The sequence below is a fragment of the Microcebus murinus genome, chromosome 14 (assembly GCF_040939455.1).
Source record: "Microcebus murinus isolate Inina chromosome 14, M.murinus_Inina_mat1.0, whole genome shotgun sequence".
NCBI lineage: Eukaryota > Metazoa > Chordata > Mammalia > Primates > Cheirogaleidae > Microcebus > Microcebus murinus.
The window spans coordinates 49969980-49992158 of record NC_134117.1 but is presented as its reverse complement, the minus strand read 5'-3'; the positions used below and the strand labels follow the sequence as shown (position 1 = coordinate 49992158).

General features: G+C 35.4%; 2 protein-coding genes across 3 annotated transcripts in view; one reads left to right on the top strand and one right to left on the bottom strand.

Moving 5' to 3' along the window:
* The window catches only part of LRRTM3 (leucine rich repeat transmembrane neuronal 3), a 178865-nt gene extending 172706 nt beyond the window's left edge, over nt 1-6159 (bottom strand). The window contains exons 1-2 of the mRNA XM_012762723.3: nt 5596-6159; nt 3719-5250 (exon numbers count right to left, since the gene is read on the bottom strand). Of these exons, the coding sequence (XP_012618177.1) occupies nt 3719-5250; nt 5596-5599 (1536 nt within the window). The 5' untranslated portion in view covers nt 5600-6159. The remainder of the gene's footprint in view (nt 1-3718; nt 5251-5595) is intronic.
* The window catches only part of CTNNA3 (catenin alpha 3), a 1492617-nt gene that overhangs the window by 614294 nt on the left and 856144 nt on the right, over nt 1-22179 (top strand). The window lies entirely within an intron of this gene.

Genomic DNA, 22179 nt, shown 5'->3' with positions numbered 1-22179 from the left:
AGGGAGGAAGAAAGCACTGGGGCAAAGCACAGGTCACTGGCACGATCAGAAAACTAGAGGGTTCTAGCTGGAATGGGAGGCCTCCCTCCATTGATAGCTCTGATATACCTACTGACTGGTAAATAACTGATGCCAAGTCTTTCAGTATTAAAATTGAAATTTGTTTTCCCCATCTAAATTACATTGAATGTAAGTATACTGCCTATGGAAAAGATTAATCCATTTAATGAAAATATCAAAATATTTGTCCAGCCTTGATGAGTATAAATACTTTAAAAATATTTCTCATTTATTCTTAGTGCATTATTACTCACTTTTCATCTTTGGACACTTATTTCTAATCCCCAGTACCAGTTCTATGATCTCTGTTCCGGCATTATTAAAAAAAGTCAATATGCAAAATATAACTTTCAAAAATTACATAAAAAATATATTTTCTGGAGAAATGAGCTAAAAAAAATCTTAATCTGATGTACAGATCCAAAAATATATGCTGTAAACCACATTTACATAAGGATTCAGGATAAAAAGGTAAAATGTGTATGAATAGCTGTATTTAGTCTAACCAGCCACTGGAGGTCACTGCTGCTCCACACAAATACACTTTATTGCCTGTCTGCTTAGGTAGTTGACTCACCAAATCAAGTAAAAAAATGGCTTAAATTCTTTGAAAAGATGTAATGTCAACATCCTTGGAAAATACAAATTTATTTAAATGGAATATATCTTGCATAAGTATTGCTTATAAGACTGTGGCACTAGGACTATTAACTCCATGCTGCAGCCGCACTATGTGTACTGGTGTTAATAAAAATGGAAAAAACCCACATGCAGTTCAGAGACTAAACTCCATTTCCTCTCTGGGTAAAGCAAAGTACTGACTGAATCTATTCTTACTGATGTGTCTCTGTTACATGGTTCAACAGGTCATGCTGTTTATTGAACTGTTGTCACCTTTGAGAGAAGTCAGATATTTTATATAAATTTGCACCAGAAAAATGAATATCAGTCACATTTCTCTAAAATGCAATGAGCTTGAAATACTTATGAAAATAGATTTATGGGGTATAGTCCAGAAAGTGCCATAGAGTGGAGGTGAGGACAACAACTTCTAGCAGGAAAACACTTGCCAGTTGGCTTTGTTAAATTTACAGCGGTGAACTAGTTATTGTTTAACTTACAAGAATTACATATTTGTGCTTAGAAGATACTGAGAACTAGAGAAGCTTCATTCTCAAAGAGGGGGTAGGAGGAAAGAAGGGGTTTTCTTTTTTTCTTTTTTTTTTTAATTTCACATCCTGAATCAAAATGAGTTTTACCACCTAAGGGATTTTATTTTCACTTATCTATTATTAAGTTTATAAGGAAAGCTAGGCATTAAAAAATGACTACCCTACAAATGTTGGTCATTTAATCTTATATTTTACACACCAAATAGCTTTGAATTTTAGAAATATTTTTCAATATAGCAAGCATATTTTATATATAGTAGTAGCACCACAACATTGAGAATTTGCAAGAATGCAAAGATATAAGTATAAATATGCCTTGCCTAAATATGTTTGGTATCCATCACAAATGAGGCAGAAGGTCAAGTCAAAGAATAGAAATGGGCTTTTTCACTTTAAGACTGTATTTAATTAACACAATGATCTTTAATACAGATAAAAATGAAGGTGGGCAAAGAAAATTTCTTTTTTAGATGGAATATGTATTTACTAACACTTTATGAAAAATGTAAAATTACAACTTCAGTGAAAAACATCACAGAGAGCTCAGTCATCCAGTTCATAGCGCTGTAAGGAAGTATCTGCATTATCAATTGGGAATATGTGATTCTTTGCCATTAATAAATATACATTTAACAATTATTCATGGGTAAACATTGTAGCTATGATGCTTTTCTGCATTGGCATCAATTGTAAGATTTAATCAGAATCAAAGTACCTTTAGAAATCTACTTTAAATGATTCTTTTTCTTCATTGTTTATGAAAGTATGATTTTAATAATGTGGCTTCCTTGCAAATATATTTCATGATTTGCTTAGATTTTTCCTCTCAGCATATGAAAAACCTCCAAACAATATAAAAATATTAGTAAAAATAGCCATTCATTTTTTATTTTTTGCTGCAAAGATTGTTTTGAAAAAATAGGAACATGGTTAGAGATGTGAGACTTGGCAAGTCAAATTAAGTGAAATAGGCTTAATATTGCAATTCCTGATTTTTGCTCCTATAATAGAACTGTTCATTTTGAAGGATGAAAGAAGATACAGGCTAAAGATATTTTTCTAAAACCTTAATGAACTGTGGTTCAAGTTACTTAAATACAGAGGATATGATATTCGTGCTGCAGTCAATAAACTTTCACCAATGACGATAAAAACATGCATGCAGCTTGCAGATTGCCAACAAGGTCTGTACAGAGTTGTACTGATGGATGAGTTCACAATACAGATGAACACAGAGACACTGTGTAATGTCAGCAATAGCAGAGCAAAAGAGAACTATCATAGTGTTGATCTTTTTTTCCTCTAAGATTTAATTTATGCACTTACTAAGGTGTTATCAAAGTCATCCTTTTCACTAAGGCTATTGGTGGAAAGCATGTCTTGGAATGTGTTCTTTTTACACATCTGAATGAAGTGTCAGTCATTAGGGGACTGGTGTGTGCAGGACATATGACAGAACACAACAGGACAGGCTGACAAATCCTAAACAGAAGAACAGGACAGAGCTAATGATTCCACTAACTACATTAGGGTCTTTGAAAAAGCTGGAAAGTGAAATTCTGGTAAACTCCCAACCACATGCATATAGCAAACTGCCTTCCCATTTACAAACCTTATCTTTGAAAACTCCCTAATGTGAGAGAGGTGAGGCAGAAGTGGAGAAATCTGCCTCCTCAAATTTGTCTCTTGGCTATTTATGAACTGTACAAGCTAAAAGAAATTGATAGTGAAACCTCTAGTCTGATTTTACAGGGCCAGGTTTCAGAGACAAGGCTTCAAATCTAAAACTTTGAATTTTTACCATCTCCTCACATGTTGCAGTTGTCTACTTGCAGTATTTTAACCCTTCAACACTTTTTCTCTATCCTTCCCTTATTGCAATTCAGACACCTCTGGAGACTGCTGATGGTGCTGCTTTAACCCAGCACCATCTTTTGATAGTTTCCTGAAATTTTCTTTTTAAGGCAGGCATTAGTTTAAAGGCTTTGCCTGTCTCTAAAATGTTCCCCTAAACTGAGTCATCTCCTAGAATCAGTTCAAACTCCTAGTACCTGGTCTTGGGACCATTCACCTCTTTCCTTGATTTTCCAATGAACTACAAACCTTCTAGAACTGTAGATTTGGTCCTAAGAGAAGGACAATAACAGCAGATGTGGGGGATTACTAATGAAAGAAGTTTTATCTTAAACAAATGCTACATTAATAAAATCAATAAAGGGTCTTATACAATAGGCATTATTTTAAGCCTCAGTTCAAGCTTCACATTGATTGTGATATTTAAATTTCAATGGGTTGATTATGTATGAGAGGAAAATGACCGGTATTATGAATGCACTAAAACGGACAGGGAAGGACCTTGCCAGCAAAGTGAGAGGGGGAGGGAGGGGGAGGGGAGGCATCGCGTTCCCTTTATAGTCACAAGAGTTCAATAAAGCACCACTTATTTCCCAGCTTTTAAGAGCGCTTTTTATCACAACGGTTCATACCTCACACTCCCTGGAGCCTGATTTGTTATAGGTGCAGGGTCCCGTCCCATTCAGCAGCATCTCGCTGGTCTCTGTGTTGGTGGGTTTATAATCTACATAAAATTCCTGGGTGCTGGGAGTCATTTGCTTTAGGGACTGTCTTTTCTTTTTCCTGTGCCTTCGCATGAGGGAGCGCTGCTGCAGCTGCTTCATGCTCGCAGGGTACCGCTTCCATGACACGTAGATAACGAGCAGGATGACGAGCACCGACAGAAAAAGGGCCACGCTCCCCGCGATGATTTTGTGGAAAGAGATATGCTCGGCGTCAGCATCAGTCTCTGGGCCGGGCTCTGTGGCTCCCACAGTCGGGGGCAAAGGGGGTTTGCTCTCATGCTTCGGCCTGGGGAGCTTGGGCTTAAACGTTGGCTTTGGGAGAGCCCTGGCCAGATCAAACCTCTCTGTGGTACTTTTGCCACAGATGCTGTAGTTCTTCACTGCATCAATCACGTTTACTCCTTGCAGCTCTTTGGGACTGGCACAGATAATTGTATTCTCCCTCAGCCCTTTAAAACTTTTCAGCCAGTTTACCAGGGAACAAATATTTCTGCTGCATTCCCATATATTCCCGGCAAGACTGATGTCATTGAGGGATATCCAAGAATCCAGAATCTCTTGACCAATAAATGTAAGCTTGTTGGAATCCAGGTTGAGGCGCTGCAGATTCGGGACACACTGGAAAACACTAGGTCCACTAAAAGCTTCGATCTCATTGCCTGATAAATCAAGCCTTTGTAATGAGCTCCAGGTCCAGGACATGGTCTGTCCTATGACACTGATTTTATTCCACTGTAAGTAAAGATTCTGAAGGCTCACCAGCCTTGGAAAAAGGGCCAGGTTTAGCTTGGAAAATTGATTGTGCTCCAGGTGAAGTTCTTTGAGTCTGATCATGCCAGCAAAGACATTCCTGGCTAAACTTCGGATCCGGTTATATCCCAGGTCCAAAAGTTCCAGGTTGCGGCAATCTTGGAATATTCTCACAGGGATGGTTCTCAGGGAGTTAGACCGCAAATGTAAACTCAGCAGCTTCCGCAAGCCCCGAAACTGTTCAGATCCCAGAGAATGCAGCTGATTATAGGACAGATCCAAGTTCCGTAAATTTGTCACAGGTCTGAAGGTATTGTTAAGAAAATAGGAGATTCTATTGGAACTCAGAATCAACTCTTTGAGTCTGCGTATTCCATTAAAAGCATTTTCGTCAATATTGCTGATATGATTATGGTCAAGGTATAGCCAGGTGAGCTGGTTGAGCCCTTTAAATTGATTATACTTAAGTTTTTGAAGGCTGTTATAGCGAAGGGACAAACCTAAGCAACCAGCAGATATACTTGTGGGTATCTCCTGTAATTTCTGAGATTCACAATATACCATTTTGCCTTCACACCTACAGCCCTTAGGGCATCCACGTTCAGCAGAAGAAAGCATTGTCAGTAAGACAGTGGGGGCTATAACCAGTGCTACAGCAGATCCGCTCAGTAGCCTAATTACATTGAAACCTGGAAATAAAAACAACTTAGAAAAGTTATCCCCCCAAAAAATAATTCATTTTTTATCAAGCAAAAATAAGCATGTATTTTCATTTTTACAAACATAAATCTACATAACAACATTTAATATCACATATCTCTTTGTAGTTAAAGAGAATTGTCTTTAGGTTTTTTTTTTTAATAGTTAAACAAGGAAACATGCCCACTAAGCAATTGAATTTATAGTCTTAGAGCAGAGCAAGGTAATCTCTAAAATAATTAAGGCAGAAATATTACACAGACTAGAGGTTTGGGTTTTTTTTTTTTCATTTTGGGGGATTTTAAGAAGGAAAGAAGAAAAATGACAAAACATACCCATCCTTTGTATTGTTCAAAGGTCGTCCTTAGGTCTTTTGCTTTGGCTTAGGGGGCCACTTGCATGACAGCCCCTGTCAGCTGCACTGTAGTGAGTCAGGGCTCGCTGACACCCAGGAAGAAAAATTGGACCCCTTGGGAGATGGACCGATTTTGGAACATTATTCTTTGCCAGCCACGCAGAACACTCCAAGAAAAAATAAATCCCAACACCGCATTCGCAGCAAAATATCAAAATCTTCCTAGGTAATAGGATCTTCATGGATATTACGTTTTTGCATCTTTACAGTTTTTTTTTGGGGGGGGTGTTCAAAAAAAAAACTGGCTTCTACAATTGCTTCTTATCGGAAAACATGATGTATTCCTCCAGGCAATGTGGGGCTACCTGAGCTGCCACATCTGTATTCCATAGCCCAGCAGTTCCCGTGGTGAGCACCCAGTTCAGCCACAGAGCTGCGTTGGAGCCCAGAAGGCAGGAGAGCCCCGTACCGCGCACACGCTCAGCTCACTTCTGCAGACTGTCATTCTGAAAGCTGCTCGGACTGTTGCTTTGGTTTCAGTGAATGCAGTCTTATGTAAAGCTGCCCCCAGTGGTGAAGAACATTATGGGCATGTGCAGAAATGTCTCTCTTTTATCTTGCAAATGAGCAGGCTCTCTGCTGGAAAATGAATGATTCTTTTGGGTGGCTCAATAGGAACTGAATGGTCACCGTAATCAATAACTAGCAACATTTTCTGTGATTTCCAAGTCTTGTTTTACAATTTGGCAATGTCTTTATTGTCTGCGTCCACTTAATCACTAAACATGTGCTGCCCAGAGTTTTTCTGGAGCTTGACATTAAGTTCACAGACCGAATGTCAATTTTTCTTAACCTCAACGTAGGCTTTGAACTGAAATTTATAAAATGAATTATTGAGCTTTTCACAGAGAAGCATTAACTGCCTGCCCATTTGACCTCTTAGAGTCACAGTGATTATATTGTGCAAGGTGTCTCAGGATGCTAGAACACATACATTTTGGAACAGAGAGGATAACTAATAACATGTGAATTAATGAGTCCAGTGGCCTTTCTGGTTTTCTCACGAAAGATATAATTGGTTTTATGGCTTATGGTTTGGTTTGTTGTTTTGGTTGCTGTAATTTTCTTTTAATTAGAACAGAAATAAACTATTTTTAGTGCTAGTATAAGAAACAAGAGATCATTTGGTTCATAGTTTATTGATGCTGCTGCTATTTATTACACCAATAATATTTATTGAGCACTTTCTAAGTGCTTTAAATGGGCTATCTTATTTTATCTTTAAACAATAGCATGATGTAGGTCCCATTATAACCTCCATTTTCAAGATGAGGAAAAAGACTTGAAGAGGTAACTTGCTCAAGGTCACATAACAAGCAAGTGGCAGAGCTGAGATTCAGAACCAAGTGGCTCTTATGCTTGAACCTCTAACCACTAGATGATCCCATTCAACAACATTGTTATCCTTATTTTAAAAATTAGTCAAATGAAAATTAGACCTATTAAGGGATTAGGGCAGGAAGCTACAGTCATCAAATTTTTGCTTCTTCTAATGGGATTATGTAAACCTCTTTGGTCTGAGGCTCCTAAAGAAGCATAAAAACTAAGAAGCAGTAGTTTAGTGATTAAGAGCAAAGACTTTGGCACATAGATTCAAATCCTGACTATAACTTAACAGCTTTGTAACTTTAAGTGGGTCACTTATCTCCTCTAAATCTCTGTGTTCTCATTTGCAAAATGGGCATGATAACTAAAACACACTTCATGTTTTGAGACATGTTTTAAGGATTAAGTCATATTAATATATATAAAGTACTTAGAACAATGTGTTACACATAAACTGTCTGTGTAAGCTATTTAAATAGTATAATATCAAACTTATTGTACTTCCTAGGATTGCATGCTGTTTAGTATTATATTGACTGTACTGACTGTCATTAACTTACAGAGAACTACTTCAATGAATAGTTAATGAGTTTTATATTGTACACAATGGATTTCTGGGATTCACTCAGTCTTGCCTTCTTTCATGAGAAAACTTCCTATATATACGTCATTTCCATTTTACCTTTAAAATGAATCCTTTGGTTCTGTGGACCATATGTAATATGTAATGTTTGATCTTTTTTCTTCCCCAAAGCAGTACATAGTAACATCTGCCCTGTAGAGATAGCCATTTTGTTTATAAATAAATGGTATCCTTTAAGAAAGTTTGCTTTGTTAGTTTTTTCCAGATGTATTGGCTGTGGAAAAACCTGGAGACCTTTCATATTCTCCAAGGATGAGAAGTTTGGTAAAGGTTATTCATGAAAATCAAAAAGGGTACCACATATATAGTCCAAAGAAAAATCATCAATTCCTTAGGTAATATGCTACTAATAGGGCCAGGGGTTTCCTCCCCAATATATCTATGCTATGAATGCATATAAAGCACCCAGAGAGCTTGTCAGAAAGGTAGATTTCTTAATACCTTTTCCATGATTCTGATTTAGGGGTATGGTTGAGGGTGTGCTATCAATAATCTCTGTTGGTCAAGTAGGTTTAAAAAACTCAATGTAAAGGAATGGTTAAAAATAATGTTTTCTCCTAGTAGGAAGGGAGCGTATGCAAACTTATGATATTGGAATGTATGTTTCATGAGGACAAAGACAATTTAGTCTACTTCATTTTCCCTAATACCTATAGCAGCACTTGGCACATGATAGATGCTTAATAGATATTGAAAAATACATTTTTATGTGGGTTGCAAGTGCTATGGATGTAGTATAACTGGTTATGTGTTGTTAGTCTTGTGTACATGGTATTGAGCCCTACAGATTTCCTCAGTCAGTGAAATTGGAAACAATTTTGGAGAAAGTATTTTTAATGGATGTATGTGAAAAGGCAAGAAACTAGAAATGGGAAAACTTAGATGATCCGTAGGTGGTCTTGCTTTTCATGAAGGCATCTCTTGTCTTCATTGTTAAGCCATAAATTTTATGAGATCAGTACATATGCTTTTGAATATTCCCCCTGGAACTGTACAAAGGGGTAACACTGAAATTTTATCATCAGACATTCTCAAATGGGGCTTGACAACTTGTATTTTTCATAAAAAAGAGGAAAGGTAACCATATTTATAGCTTCCTGCATGTCTCTGTTGCTTGAAAGCATCTATTTTTTTCTCCTCCCTCTCCCTTTTTCTCCATGGGAAGTAGCCACTGAGTCATCTGTTATGCCCAACAGCTGCAGAGGGCCACTCTAGGATGGCTGAAGGATCCATCAACTTTGTGTTTCTTGTCTGTCTTGCCTCAGTCCCTGGTGACAGAAGAACAGAGGAGCCCACCGAGAATGTAATTCTTTTACTTTGCTTTTCCTGGGGCAAATCTTCTTGGATTATTTATGGTGAATAGCATTCTCCGCTGTGTTACACACTTTGCTCTTAGTTTTCAGACATTTTTCTGGTATTGTGGTTCCTGATCTTGTTTTGATCTGGAGTTCTGACTTTATGCTCACCCTTACTGACCATTGGTCTCTTTCTCAGTAGTAATGAGTAGCCACTCTGGGATTCGGTTGGCTTCCAGGCACTCTGTATGGCCCCTAACTTGGCACTAGCCCTCAAGCACATATCACCTCCAGGTCTGACCTGGTTCAAGATAATGAAGTGCCTAAGGAGGGAAGATTATCCATGAGTTAGTTGAGAAATACAAAAATAAAACAACTCAATTCTAAGCTACCCTGAATACTTGAGGCTGCAGAAATTACTCCAATAAAATGTAAAGTCATCCCTCAAAAGGAAAATCAAAACAAAACTTATGCTCTAAAAGATGTTAGTCATTTGTTAGTACGTTTTAAATTTTTTTTCCTCCCTTTACATGTTGGTTATAGCGAGCTGATTATTTCTGATTTGTCTTTCAACAGAAGTGAAATTATACTACATTACGTATTTAATATATGGGGAGTGGCCAGTGCAAAGACCCTGAGGTAGAAGCAGACCATGTGTTCAATGAACAGCAAGAAAGCCAACTAGTCTAGAGTGGAGAGAGCAAGTGGTAGAATAAAGTCGGAGAGGTACTAACTAGGTCCTGGGTCATGGAAGGCTGTGTATGACAACATAAGATTATTGACTTTATTCTGAAGAAAATGGGGAGCCAATTCAAGATTTTGTGCAGAATAATGATATGATCAAACTACCTATTAAAAAGATCACTGCTCTGAACTGAATGTTTTCATCCACCCCCAACCCCCACCCAATTCATATATTGAATCCTCAATCCCCAGAGTGGTGGTATTTGGAGATAGAGCCTTTTTGAGTTTTCCAACCTCATAATGGAATCAGTGGTATTATAAGGTTAAGAAGAGACACGGGACAGCTTTCTTCCTTTCTGTCTCTGTTCTCTGTTCTGTGAGGATACAGAAGAACGTAGCTGTTTACAAACCAGAAATCAAGCCCTCTCTATCCACCAGATCTGCAGGTGCCTTTATTTTAGATTTCCCAGCCTCTAGAACTGTGAGAAATAAATATTAAAATACTAGTTGCTTAAACCACCCAGTTCATGATATTTTGTCATAGCAACCCAAACTGAGACTTTTGCTGCTGTTGTGGGAAAAGATGTTAAAACAGCCAGGGTTAGAGCACGGGGCCCAGTGAGGAGGCTATTGTACCAATCCAGGAGAGAGGTAATGGTACTTGGGCCAGTGTGGTAGCAGCAGAAGTAGTGAGAATCGATTAGATTATGGATATATTTTTAAATAAAACCAATGGCATTTTCCTAAGGAATTGGAAGTAGAGGTATGAGATAAAGAGGGAAATTACAGATGACTTTAGTTTTGTGGGCTAAGAAACTGTAGGGATGGTGAAGCCATTAAGTGTTTCTATGGGTCAAGTTTTGGGAGTACGATCCAGGGCTTAACACATTTGAATAACATCTGGTTTTCCTTTCACTTTTCTTCATTTTTATTAGACTTTAATTTAATTTTTGAAAACATCTTGATATTAGGCCTCAAAGCACCATGATGTATTTTAAAATATTTTACAGGTCTTTTTTTTTAACATAAAGTTACAAAATGATTAGTAAAATAAGTCCTCAGACAATAGCAACATGGGTTTCCATTCAGATGGCCTCCTTAGACCGAGGCAACATCTTTACATATGGCTTTGGAGGGCAATGGAGCCAAGAGTTTTGATGAAAATTGAAATTGAAAATTACATAAACACTAGATATAAAAACAGCTGGACTAAGCACTTTAGAAAATAAGTTTGGTGAATACAAAATATCTTTCTAGAATAGAGAAAAACATATATTGTTTATTATGTATACAAACTGACATTTGGAATTTAGAACTGATTTTGGACAAACATCTCAAGGTCTCATTTTGTTCATCTGCAAAATGGGACTCATAAAACCTGAGTTATGAATCTCTAAATGTTTTATGTAGGAATAATTTTCATAATTTATGTGTAAGTACATTATAAACTATAAAGTACTATAAAGTATTTCTGGAATCAGAGTACCTATGAGAAAATTAATTCTCATTTGATTCTGTATAGGTTCTCTGGTTATGAGCAATGTCAGGGGTCACCAACATGACTAATGGTGAGTCAGAGTTTACTAATATTATAGAAAACATTCTCAGTATTTCTTTTCTATTACTATTTTAATGCCGAACCATTTATTATTAATATAGAGCATGCATTGTTGACATTCTATGTTCTAACTTAAAAAGTGCTTTCACCAATAAGTACATTTGATCTAGATACTGTAAAGAGCTTAATGTTTGTAACCCTGTCATATAACTGGATTGTCAGAATGCCAATATAGAGATCCCTGCAATTGTGAAAATGATTTTCTTTATTTCTGGTTGGTTAGAACAGTCATATGCATTTCTACATTTGTAATTATATCCTGATCTTCATCAGAGCATTAACACTTCTCGGAATTATCCTTGGTTTCCATCTGCTTGCTTCAAGGGCTCCATTAAAAACCCTGTCTGGTCACATATGGTTATGAGTGAACATCTCTGACTTAGATAAATGAATAAAGAATGTTCCAGGTTCAACCGTTAAAATGGTCTCTCAGTGTCTTTCTGAAAAGAGGCAATTTTAAATGAATGGGACCTTCCAAGTTTATCCAACACATCTCCCTCCCTTTAACTTGAAGTACATCTATGCAGTGACATCAATTCACTTTCTTTCATTTTCTCAGGTTTTATTGTATTCCTCACTGTCACTTTCCGCAGAGACAGCCCTAAGCTTAATTTGGGAATAGGGAAATCTACAAACTTTTAAGGTATAACATGTAGTTTCAGACTTTTGAAGACTGAAAGGGCTACGTTACTTTGAGGAAATACTGTTCTTTAAGTGGGAATTTTAAAACATATGTAAAAGTGGAGAGAATAGTATAATATACATCAACTCCAATAATTATCAATATTTTATTCATTTTATTAATATTTTATCAATATTTTATTAATTTTGTCTACTGCACATTTTTTCTTTCTGCAGTATTTAAAAGCAAATCTCCAACATTCTGTCATTATATACATATATTTTTTTCAATAAACATTTCTAACCAATAAGGACTTTTGATTTAGCCATCTAGCATAATGCTAACAATCTAGCGTTATTACACCTACAAAATCAATAATAAATTCTTAAAGTTAGTTTGTTTGAATCAAGATCTTAAAAAAATCCACAGATTGCATTTAGTTTTTATGTCTTTGTAGTCTTATTTTTTAATGCCATCAATATGTTGGATGACATGTCATTTGGACTGTAGCTTATTCCATATTCTGCATTCAGTTGTTTCCCTATTGTATCATTTAACATTCAAAGAGTCAGTTTTTATGCATATATGTTGAACAAGAGTCTACTCATTAATTTAGGTAGAATATGCAACCCGAAATGGATACTTGGGGCATCTGTTCATTCTTGGTAGCAATTTAAGACTTGAAGAACTTTTGATAATATGAGACTTAGAGCTTGGAGGAAAATATATGTTTCTATTTTGTGGTATTTATATTATCAGGGAATTGAGTAATGGGTTAAATGGCAAGTTTGAGAACAAGAATTAATAATAAGGTGCCATGAGTCTATGTTGGTTTAACATCATTACCAAGATTTCTGTTCTCTTCTCATCATACTTGCCTTTCTGCTCTTGGTTAACAAAAACAATTATTTGAAATTGTTCCTTGCTAAGAAAACCTGCTAATTTTTGTTTTGATATTGAGGTATTCTTTTACTAGAGGCTCAAAAAATTCCTATTAAGAGAACAATAATCAAAATTTACTTATAGTCATTTATATGTAAAGAAATCAGTTTGCTAGCTTTTCATTTAGAATCCTATGAAGGAACATGTGGTACCAGAGTCACACCGTAAAATTTATAATTTTATATACATATATGTATGTGTGAGTGTGTGTGTGTGCATATTCCTAAATTTCTTCTAGTTTTTTACAGTAGAAAAAAAGGAGTTTTAGAAAAACTGTAAAAGCCTCTTAAGCACATTTGTACCTTAATATTTGATGTTTTATTTTGCATGTATGACTGTGTTTTGAATGTAAGGTCTATGTTTATTTAAATGGTATCATAATAAAAATTTTGCTATATTAATATATATTCAAAATTTTGTATTATATTTTTAAAGCATTGTATGTAATTGTTTCAACTGGGTACACTAGCATATTCTTAAATTTGACTTCCTGGCAAGTATATCAGCATTAAGAATTAAATTTTCCAATTAGCAGGTGAGGAAAGATAACAGAAATATTGATTTTGATAAAGAAGTAGATATGTCATAGGTTAAATTTATTTTTGTTTCTGAAACAATAAATCTGATTTAAAAAATATATGTTAAGCTGCAGACCTAAGAGATATTAAACTTAGATTAGAAACCCTGCATAGTTTGCAATGAAGTGGCAGAGAATAGGAGCCTATGAGTCCTTATATTACTCTCAGATATATCTGCTTATTTGAGAATTCTCTTAGGCAAAACTGAAAAATCTTTCTTTGCATTGTTAATACTTGGTAGCTGTGGCCATCTCTTGATTGAAAATTTCCCTTAACAGTGTAGGGAAATGCTTAGGACACTCTGTGGCTAACAGCAGAGCCCCCATGTGGCAAAATTGTGATTCAAGCAAAAATTGACTTAGTTCCCGGAAGCAAATGCCACAAATTTGTAATAAAAATAAAACTTCTTTTACTGGTAGTAGCTTGAGAATTCATTTATTTATTCAATTAATATTTAGTAAGCTTTTACACTGTTTTTTGTGGTGGGGATATAATAATGAATAAAGACAAAGTGCCTACCATCAGAGGACTTGTATTCTAGTTGATGAGAGAGTGAAAAATAAATATGGCTAGATGCTAAAATGTCAACTAGCAAAAATGCTATGAAGAAAAATAATAAGGATAAAGGCTAATGACAATTTGATAGCATGGTCATAAAAATTCCTTTTTGCAGAGTGATGGTTGAGAGCAAGTAGAGAACAACTGACATGACTCTGTCCTCTCAGAAATAATCTCCCTTTGGGTTCTTCATTTTTCATCATTAAAAAGGAAAAAAAATTCTGTACACTGTACCCTTTTTTTCTGACATCGGAAGTGTGGGATTTTTCCACACTAACCAATTCTCCAACTCTCTGGATATCAACTAGTTGTCTTAAAAGTCAATTTCCCCCAAGTACCTCCTTACCTCTCCCTTACTGATTTTCTTTCATTTCCACTTTGTCTCCAAGTGCCTATGGTGACCCAATTCTTTCTGGACATCTTCCCACTTATCAACAAATGAATTTTATGGTATTAGCTGATAATGGCTTATATATAGTATTTCTTTCTTGGGTACTTGAAATTTAATAGGTAACTCTGAGATTTGGAAACTATTAAGGAATCACAGAGAATTTAATTTTATGTACACACTGTAGTTTAAAAAGCAAATAAGAGAAAGGCTTGCTCCTCCTTTTCAGTTTTTTCATCATTACTCTTTTTTTAAATGCAGTCACTTTAACTACTAGTTATTGCTCATAACGTTTCTAAATTTTGTTGATATTTTAATTTATTGCTATTATAACTGAGGATTTAGTATCATTATAATATACTCTGCCTGCTTTCCATGTTAATGTACTTTCAGGACAGTATTAAATAAACAGACAGTAAATAACTTATGATGATCGTGTTAGCAAAGACCCTGATGGATCAGGTGGTGTACCAGATTATGCTTCCATACTCATTCAAGTTTCTATTTTTCTTGCAGTTAAGAATTATCCCTGTTTTCTCTTTTGCTATCTCTACCTCTTTTAAATTTGCTTTGTTTTATATGTACCTAGTACTAGTTGTTTGCCCTAACATTTTAATAGACGTGTCAAGTTCCTAAGTTTTCCAAACACTCATACAATTCTTATACTCTCTTTCCTCTGCTCCAATACCCAATCCTAGCTGTTAACCTAGCACTTTATTATCCCTCAATATTGGATCCCTATTTCCTAGATCCCGTGTATTTCTTTTCATAGTTCACCACTCATTTTGTTGAAGCACCTCCACCTTAATAGATTCCTAAAACAGAGTGCATGTGAAATAAAAATTTAATGTCTGAATTTTATTTTAGGTCACCATTACTGATTGCTAGATGGCTGTGTATATAATTCTGGGGGTGTAAGTTATTTTCCCTCAGAATCTTTGAGATGTTGATTCACTGTCTTCTCATACCCACACTCACTGTTGAGATTCAAACACTAATCTGATTTCCACTCCTTTGTATAATCTATTATTTTCTCTGGAATCTTTTATAATACTTTCTTTTCCATGGTACTTGGAAATTGTGCAAGGGTATACTTTGATTTGTGCCTTTTGCCATTCATTGTTAAGTACTCAGGAAACCTTTTAAATCTGGAGACTTGTGTCTGTCAATTCTATAAAAATTTATTGTATCTTTTTTTAATTACCTCTCCCTATTTTCTTTGTTCTTTTTCTGGAACTTCTATTAGACAGATTGTGGACTTCTTGTATTGATCCTTTGGTCTTTTTTTCCTATTTCCATCTCTCTATCTTTTTATCTTATAAGGTAATGTTAGCTTTATGTTACAATCATTTATTTATTCAATAAAAATTTAGATCAGGTGTCAGCAGACTCTGGTACATCAAATTAAGTAATGATTCTGCTGGGTCAGGTGGTATAATTAAAGTTAAGTTTTGTAACTAAAGGAACAAATTCATATGCTTTCTTTTATGTATTGTCTACGGCTGTCTTCATGCTGCAATGGCAGAGTTGAGAGACTGTAAGTCCTGTAAGCTGAGAATATTTACTATGTGCCCTTTTATAGAAGAAGTTTGCTGATATCCCATACCCCACCTCAATTTAGGTGATCCTATTTGTCAGCTTCATCAGATCTTTTTGCCCCTTCTTCATAGCATATTGTCATACTGTTATGGATGTGACATATTTTCTCACTCTGAAGATATTATTTGGAGTTTTTTGGTAGTGTACTGCTTGCTGCAGTGTCACTATTTCTTAGAGGTAATTTAGTCAGTTTGTTTTGGCCTATTTCATGTCAGAGGCTTTTCTTAACTGTTAAGATTCATCTGTGTTCATTCAGACTAATGAGTGATAGAAAGTCCCCTGTAGGTGGGCAAGGGTTTGTCTGTGGGTTTTGTGTTAATAAGATTGGACAGTAAGCTTGCTTATTCATGAAGGAGTCTTCAGATGCTTGTATGTAGACCTTTTTCTGCCAGAGAAAACTGCCTGTCTCCTGCTTGGGAGCTATGTACCTACTACCAGTATTCTTGGGAGCTATGTACCTACTACCAGTATTCTGGGGACAAGGCAGGAAAAGGGTGCTGAGGTCTCCACTTCATTATGTACAATCTTATTTTTTTTCACCTATTTTCAGCCCCAATTCTCACTGCTGTGCCTGGTGTACTTAGGTCTAGCTTCTCAGGTTTGAATTTGCCAGAAAATAAAACTCTGCTCTGCTAGAAGGAAGGGTTAATTTTTGGTTGCTTAAGGTAAAAATGGAGATCTGGCAATTGACCACTCTCCATGAAGACTTCAAACCAGTCCCCATATTTTTAGTGACTCCTCTTTCTAGTGCCTTTCAGAACTTTTGCTGCACATCATACAGTCCCCCTTCAGTAAGCATTTAGGTTGTAGCTGCCTTGACTCTACTCATCCATCATGTATTCTGGTTCTAAAAACTGTGTAGAAATTGTTCATCCATCCTTGTCTCCTCTTTACTCTCATTTGTATTCACTTGTCATCACCTGAGTCTTGAGGTGGAAGAGGCAATAAAAGTGTGCAATCAATCTGCCACGTTTCAGATTTAGATTTCTCATGACAGATTTCAGGTATGGCAGGTGATACAGGGGGAGAGGGAAAGAGACTGGCAAAGCTGCCATTTAAACTAAGAACTGTAGCCAAAGGTTGAAAAAGGGAGTTAAAGATCTTTGATTGTAAAAGTGAGGTACTGTCTTCCTTTGTTACTCATCTCTTCCAATCTACCTTGCATTAGTGTCATTACAAGGTATATTACTATGAACACATTTCTCCATGCAATTTTTTAAATCAGAAAAAATTTGGATAAATTATACTTACCCTTCCTTAGATGTACAGATCAGCAACGGTGTCCACCATTATTTCATTAAATCTTCAGATGTGTGTGATTAAAATGTTACCCCCATTCGTTCATTTATTTATCAACTTTGAATCATTACTTTTGGGAGGTTTGTCCCACATCTTCCTCTTAGCCTACACAACCCTGTTCATTTCTACAAGCCAGCAGCCTCCAAAAGTCTTAAGGAAATATATATTTTTAACTACCTCTTTTGTATTATATCTTACTATGGGTATTGAGAAAATATATTTGGTGGAAATAAAATGACTTTTCAGGCCATTGTGATCATGTAATTTTTCTCTAGCATTTTATACTTGGTATTTATTATAACTGTTTTCAAATATAAACATTTCTCAAAATCTGTAAATGTGTTTAATTTGGCTTACCCTAATGTTTCCTCAAAAAAGTGGGTTTGTAATTTTTTAATGAAATAGATAATAGAATTTTATGTAAATTTTTAAAAGACACCAACTAAACCCTGAATTGAAATCTGCACTTATTTTTCTACTTTTTTGCATTGAAATTTTGTTTTCAATTATCACTTACATTTTAGAATAAATTTTCAAATTGAAAAAATGTATACTTGCTATTTTCAAATTTATATTTGAAATCTAATAGCGAAAAATCAGAAAATCTGAACTTGGTATGTGTGTGTGTGTTTGTGTGTGAGTGTTTACATCTCTAGGAAGTACAGATTTATAAGTAAATTTAATTTTCAAATAGGCAACCATTTATTTATTACAAAGTTTGTAACTTCTGATCACCCAGTGTAAACCTTTATTCAAAAACTGGTAATGGGTATCACATAGTAATATGAGTTATTTTTTCTATTCATTGACTATATTTAAGAATGGACTTTCTCTTAAAAGCAACAGCCCACATGGTTTCTATATTTTTTCTCTTTCTAATATCTAGTGAAAATCGTGAAAATATTTTTGATCTGGTATAGATAATTTTCAATCTTGGTGTTTTCCTTCTGAAATGCTCTAGGCTTTTGCTTAGAGAAACCAAAACATTTAAACATGTCATCACATGTTCAGGCCTTTAGTTGTAATTATTAATCTTTGTATATTTTCTGTGGATAGTTCTAAAAGACTTGAGAGGTTTTACATAATTTCAAGTGGCTTACAAGCTTTGCAAGTTAAACTTGGAATATACTGTAGTAATACCAAGTAATAGTGAAATAAAGGCTTAAGAGACTCACTGAATTGGAAGGGATTTTGAGATTATTTTATCCAGCCACATTTTACAGATCAAAAAATTGAAGCCCAGAGAGATAAAGTAACTGACTTAATTCATATATGATACAGATACAGAAACTTTGAGTGGAAGCTATATCCTTTGACCCTATTTGTTATAATCATTCTGTCTTCTTTGAAACCAAGTCAATGTTTTGGTAACCATGCAAAAAACAGTAGTGGACATAATAGATAACTTTTCCCCTTATCTCACATAGATTTAACCAGACAAGTAGAACTTGAAATCTATTTTGTTAGAAAGGAAGCAAGTCTTCAACTAAAATGTTCTTTAAGTTTGTTTTCTTTCCACTATAGTAGTAACATGTATTTATTATAAAACAGTAACCATGGTTTTACCATCCAAAGGTGATTCCTATCAATATTGGAAATTATACACTTTTTATTAATTTAAATTTAATGCATATTCTTTGAAGCTGGAAAAACAATTCTTTCAAGTATCTTCTAATTTTGGAAATTTAGTTTATAGAACAGTCTTTACCTATGTTGAATTATATAGACTTACCTTCCCTTAATTCACCGAAACATATAAATTATTGGCTCTGAAAACAAAAGAATTTACTGATATTCTAACACAAATAATCCCTTTCCCACATGGCTAACGTAATCTTTTGCCTTGGAGTGGCAAGTTATTATACTCTAAGAGACAAAGTAAATGAAAGAATTATTGCTTTCTTCTTTTTTAAGATTTGGTTACTCTTCTGTGGAATGGCTCAAAAGGCAGCTACAGAATGGTCTTACAACCTTCCCAAAACAATATCTCAAATGAGTTACATTATTGTCCTGTTTAAATCTCATGAATATCTCACTGTGACCTCTGGTTTAATAGTGACTCATCTTCATAACACACAAGGTTCATCTGATCTGGTTCATTTTGTTGTTAGACAAAACCAAACCAAACAATTGGCCCTCAAGAAAAGCAGAAAACCTTGTTGGAGAGGGAAACTTAGCTTCATCCCAGTGCTTTACCACTTCACTGTTTTCCATTTGTATCATCTATTTTGTGTTCACCTCTGTTCTTCCTCGAAGCTCTAGCTTATTCATGGTTTTTGGTTCTTATGGAGTTGGCACGACATGATATTTTCAGTACTTACATGCTACCTCATGACTCTCTTTTTAGTTTCACTGAAAATCAGCTAATTGTTTTGATATTTTGTAGTTTAAAATTCTAGAAAAAAAATTCTGATTTGATTTTTTTTTACCATACCAGCTGATAGTTTGCTGTCACATGAGTTGGTTGTTCTAGGAAAAGATAGTCACCCTGTGTTTAATCAGATATGATGGAGGATTGAGGGTAGTGGTGAAGTTGGCAGGGTCATGTGGTATAAGACTTGGCAGCTGCTTTAGGTGAGCCACTGACGCACAGTGTATGCAAGTTGATATAAAGATTCTTTACCATTTGAACTAAATCTACCTTTTTGTCATTTCTTCCACTCACTATCCACTATCTAACTATCCAACAAGCTATGCAGCCTACAATACAGTTATATCAAAGTATTTATCATTCCCTAAACAAGCCATGTTCTATCAGGCCTTAAATCATTGTTTATACTCTTCTGTTTTATTGGAATACCCTTCTCCCAGTTTCTATCTGGTGGAATCATCTATAAGATATATCTCAATCATTGTATTCTCCATAAAACCTTTTCTATGGATTTTGGTGACTTCTTCATAAACACTTTTGGGTTATAAAGTATATATATATATATATATATATATATGCCATATAAATATAGAATATTATAATTTGTACATTTAATTTTTTCCCAGCAGAATATCCTTTAAATTAAGGATTGTGGAATTGTATTCATCTCTAAATTTCTACTCTTTAACAGATAATGCACACTCAATATGTGTTTGTTGAAAGAAAGACATCAAGATGATTCAGGGGAAGATACTTATAATGGCTACAATTATGACTCTCTGGAAGGAATACTTCTAGCTAATTCACAAGTCTATGTTACTCAAGGTATGATCAAGTACCAGGGGAAAGTATGCAGTAAATGTGAAGAGCACTCAAACTTTGGGGGAATTGGCTAGAATACTGGTTTATTTTTCACCAGTTGCTGTCTATATTTGACAAAGCACTGTTGCAGATGGATTTTTACTGCTCTCTCATTCCCTTCCAACCTGAGTAATTCTACTCTGGAGGTACTTTCATTTGTGTCTGAAAGCAGTCGCCTTGTATTAACAGAAAAACAGCTCCTCATTTGGGGTGTTTGTCGACATGTGCAGGGACAATATGGGGACAACTCCTTATCTGGAACTGTTTACTCCTTCTGTTTCTTATTCATGGAATTATCTCAAGTAGACTCCTGGCTTACGTGAACTTTCCCTGAGGACTTTAGTGGAATATCTGTAGCCTTAAACAGACACATCCATAAATAAATAAATAAATAAATGCTTGCCAACAGTACCATGTCAAGAAGGATGATATTAGAATCCAGCTTGAAGAAGCTTCATCTAAAAGACCGTTTGTAATCTGGCCCTTTTATGTCTACTTTGGGCCAGTTCCCATTCTAGGTGCTGGAGGTAGAATTAAGAGTAAAGATGCATTTCTACACTCATGGTGTTTGCAATCTGGTATGGCATACAGATAAAAGACTTGTACAATACGGGTAGGGAATGCTATCATGAAAAAAACACAGAGTGCTTTTTTGTGACTCCATAGAAATGACACTATCCAGACTCAACTTGCAGGGGCAAGAACTGAATTAAGTCCCAGCAAAGAAAAACTACTGTGATAAAAATGAACAATTAAAAAATCAATGATTAATCTAGCTATAGCAGCAGCTAGAATACTCTCTTACTCATTTTATAACTTTTCAGTTTATTCTCAGTAGAAATGTTTGAGGCAAGTTATGAAACTTAACCTAACCAGTTTTCAGCATGACCAAGACCTCTTTGTGAACACTCATAACATATTAGACAATGAAAAACCAGACCAGAATTATTGGTCAGTATGTTCAAAAATCCACTTCAGAGTGTCTTTGGTAGTTTGCACCATCCTCATCCTAAACATTCATTAAAACAGATGAGGTGCAATGGTGACAACTTGGATAAGATCCTTATCCAAGGATCTTACCACAAACACCATAACTTGTCTGAGACGAATGTGGACCTGTTGTCAGAAATAATTGTATCTGGCAGCTTTTATGCTACAAGCAACTGGCATGGAGTCACAATGTCACTACAGAGGTTTGAGGTAGAAGTGAAACATTTGAAGTTACTATGAGAGGCAGTATACTAAAAGGAAAAGTTTTTATCTCATAATGCAAAATCAATGTGGAGTCCTGGTCCAACTTTTTTTGTCTTTTCCCATGGGAAAATTAGGTGTATTACTCAGTTATGCCAAGCAGTCTGGCATGTGGCATGCACTAACTTCCTTTAGACTTTTTAATATCAGAATCAATTTGAGGCCATCAAATAGAGCTTCTAGCCAAGGCTTTCAAGCAGACAATTCCCAGATGTGTTATGTGTAGTGAAGCCAAGATAATGTCTTTTGAAATAATAATGTAACTTCTCTACAAAATGCATCCCTTATGGTAAGAAAACTCGTGTTGATGTTTTGAGATTGGCTTCAAGTTTTGGGGTCAGTTTCTCTGATAGCCTTCACTATCAGATACATAAATCTGAGTATTTCTAATATGGGATATTGAGAATGCCAAGTTTGGTAGGAGCATAATATAAATTCCTATTTGCTTTAAGACAAAAAAAAAAACCTC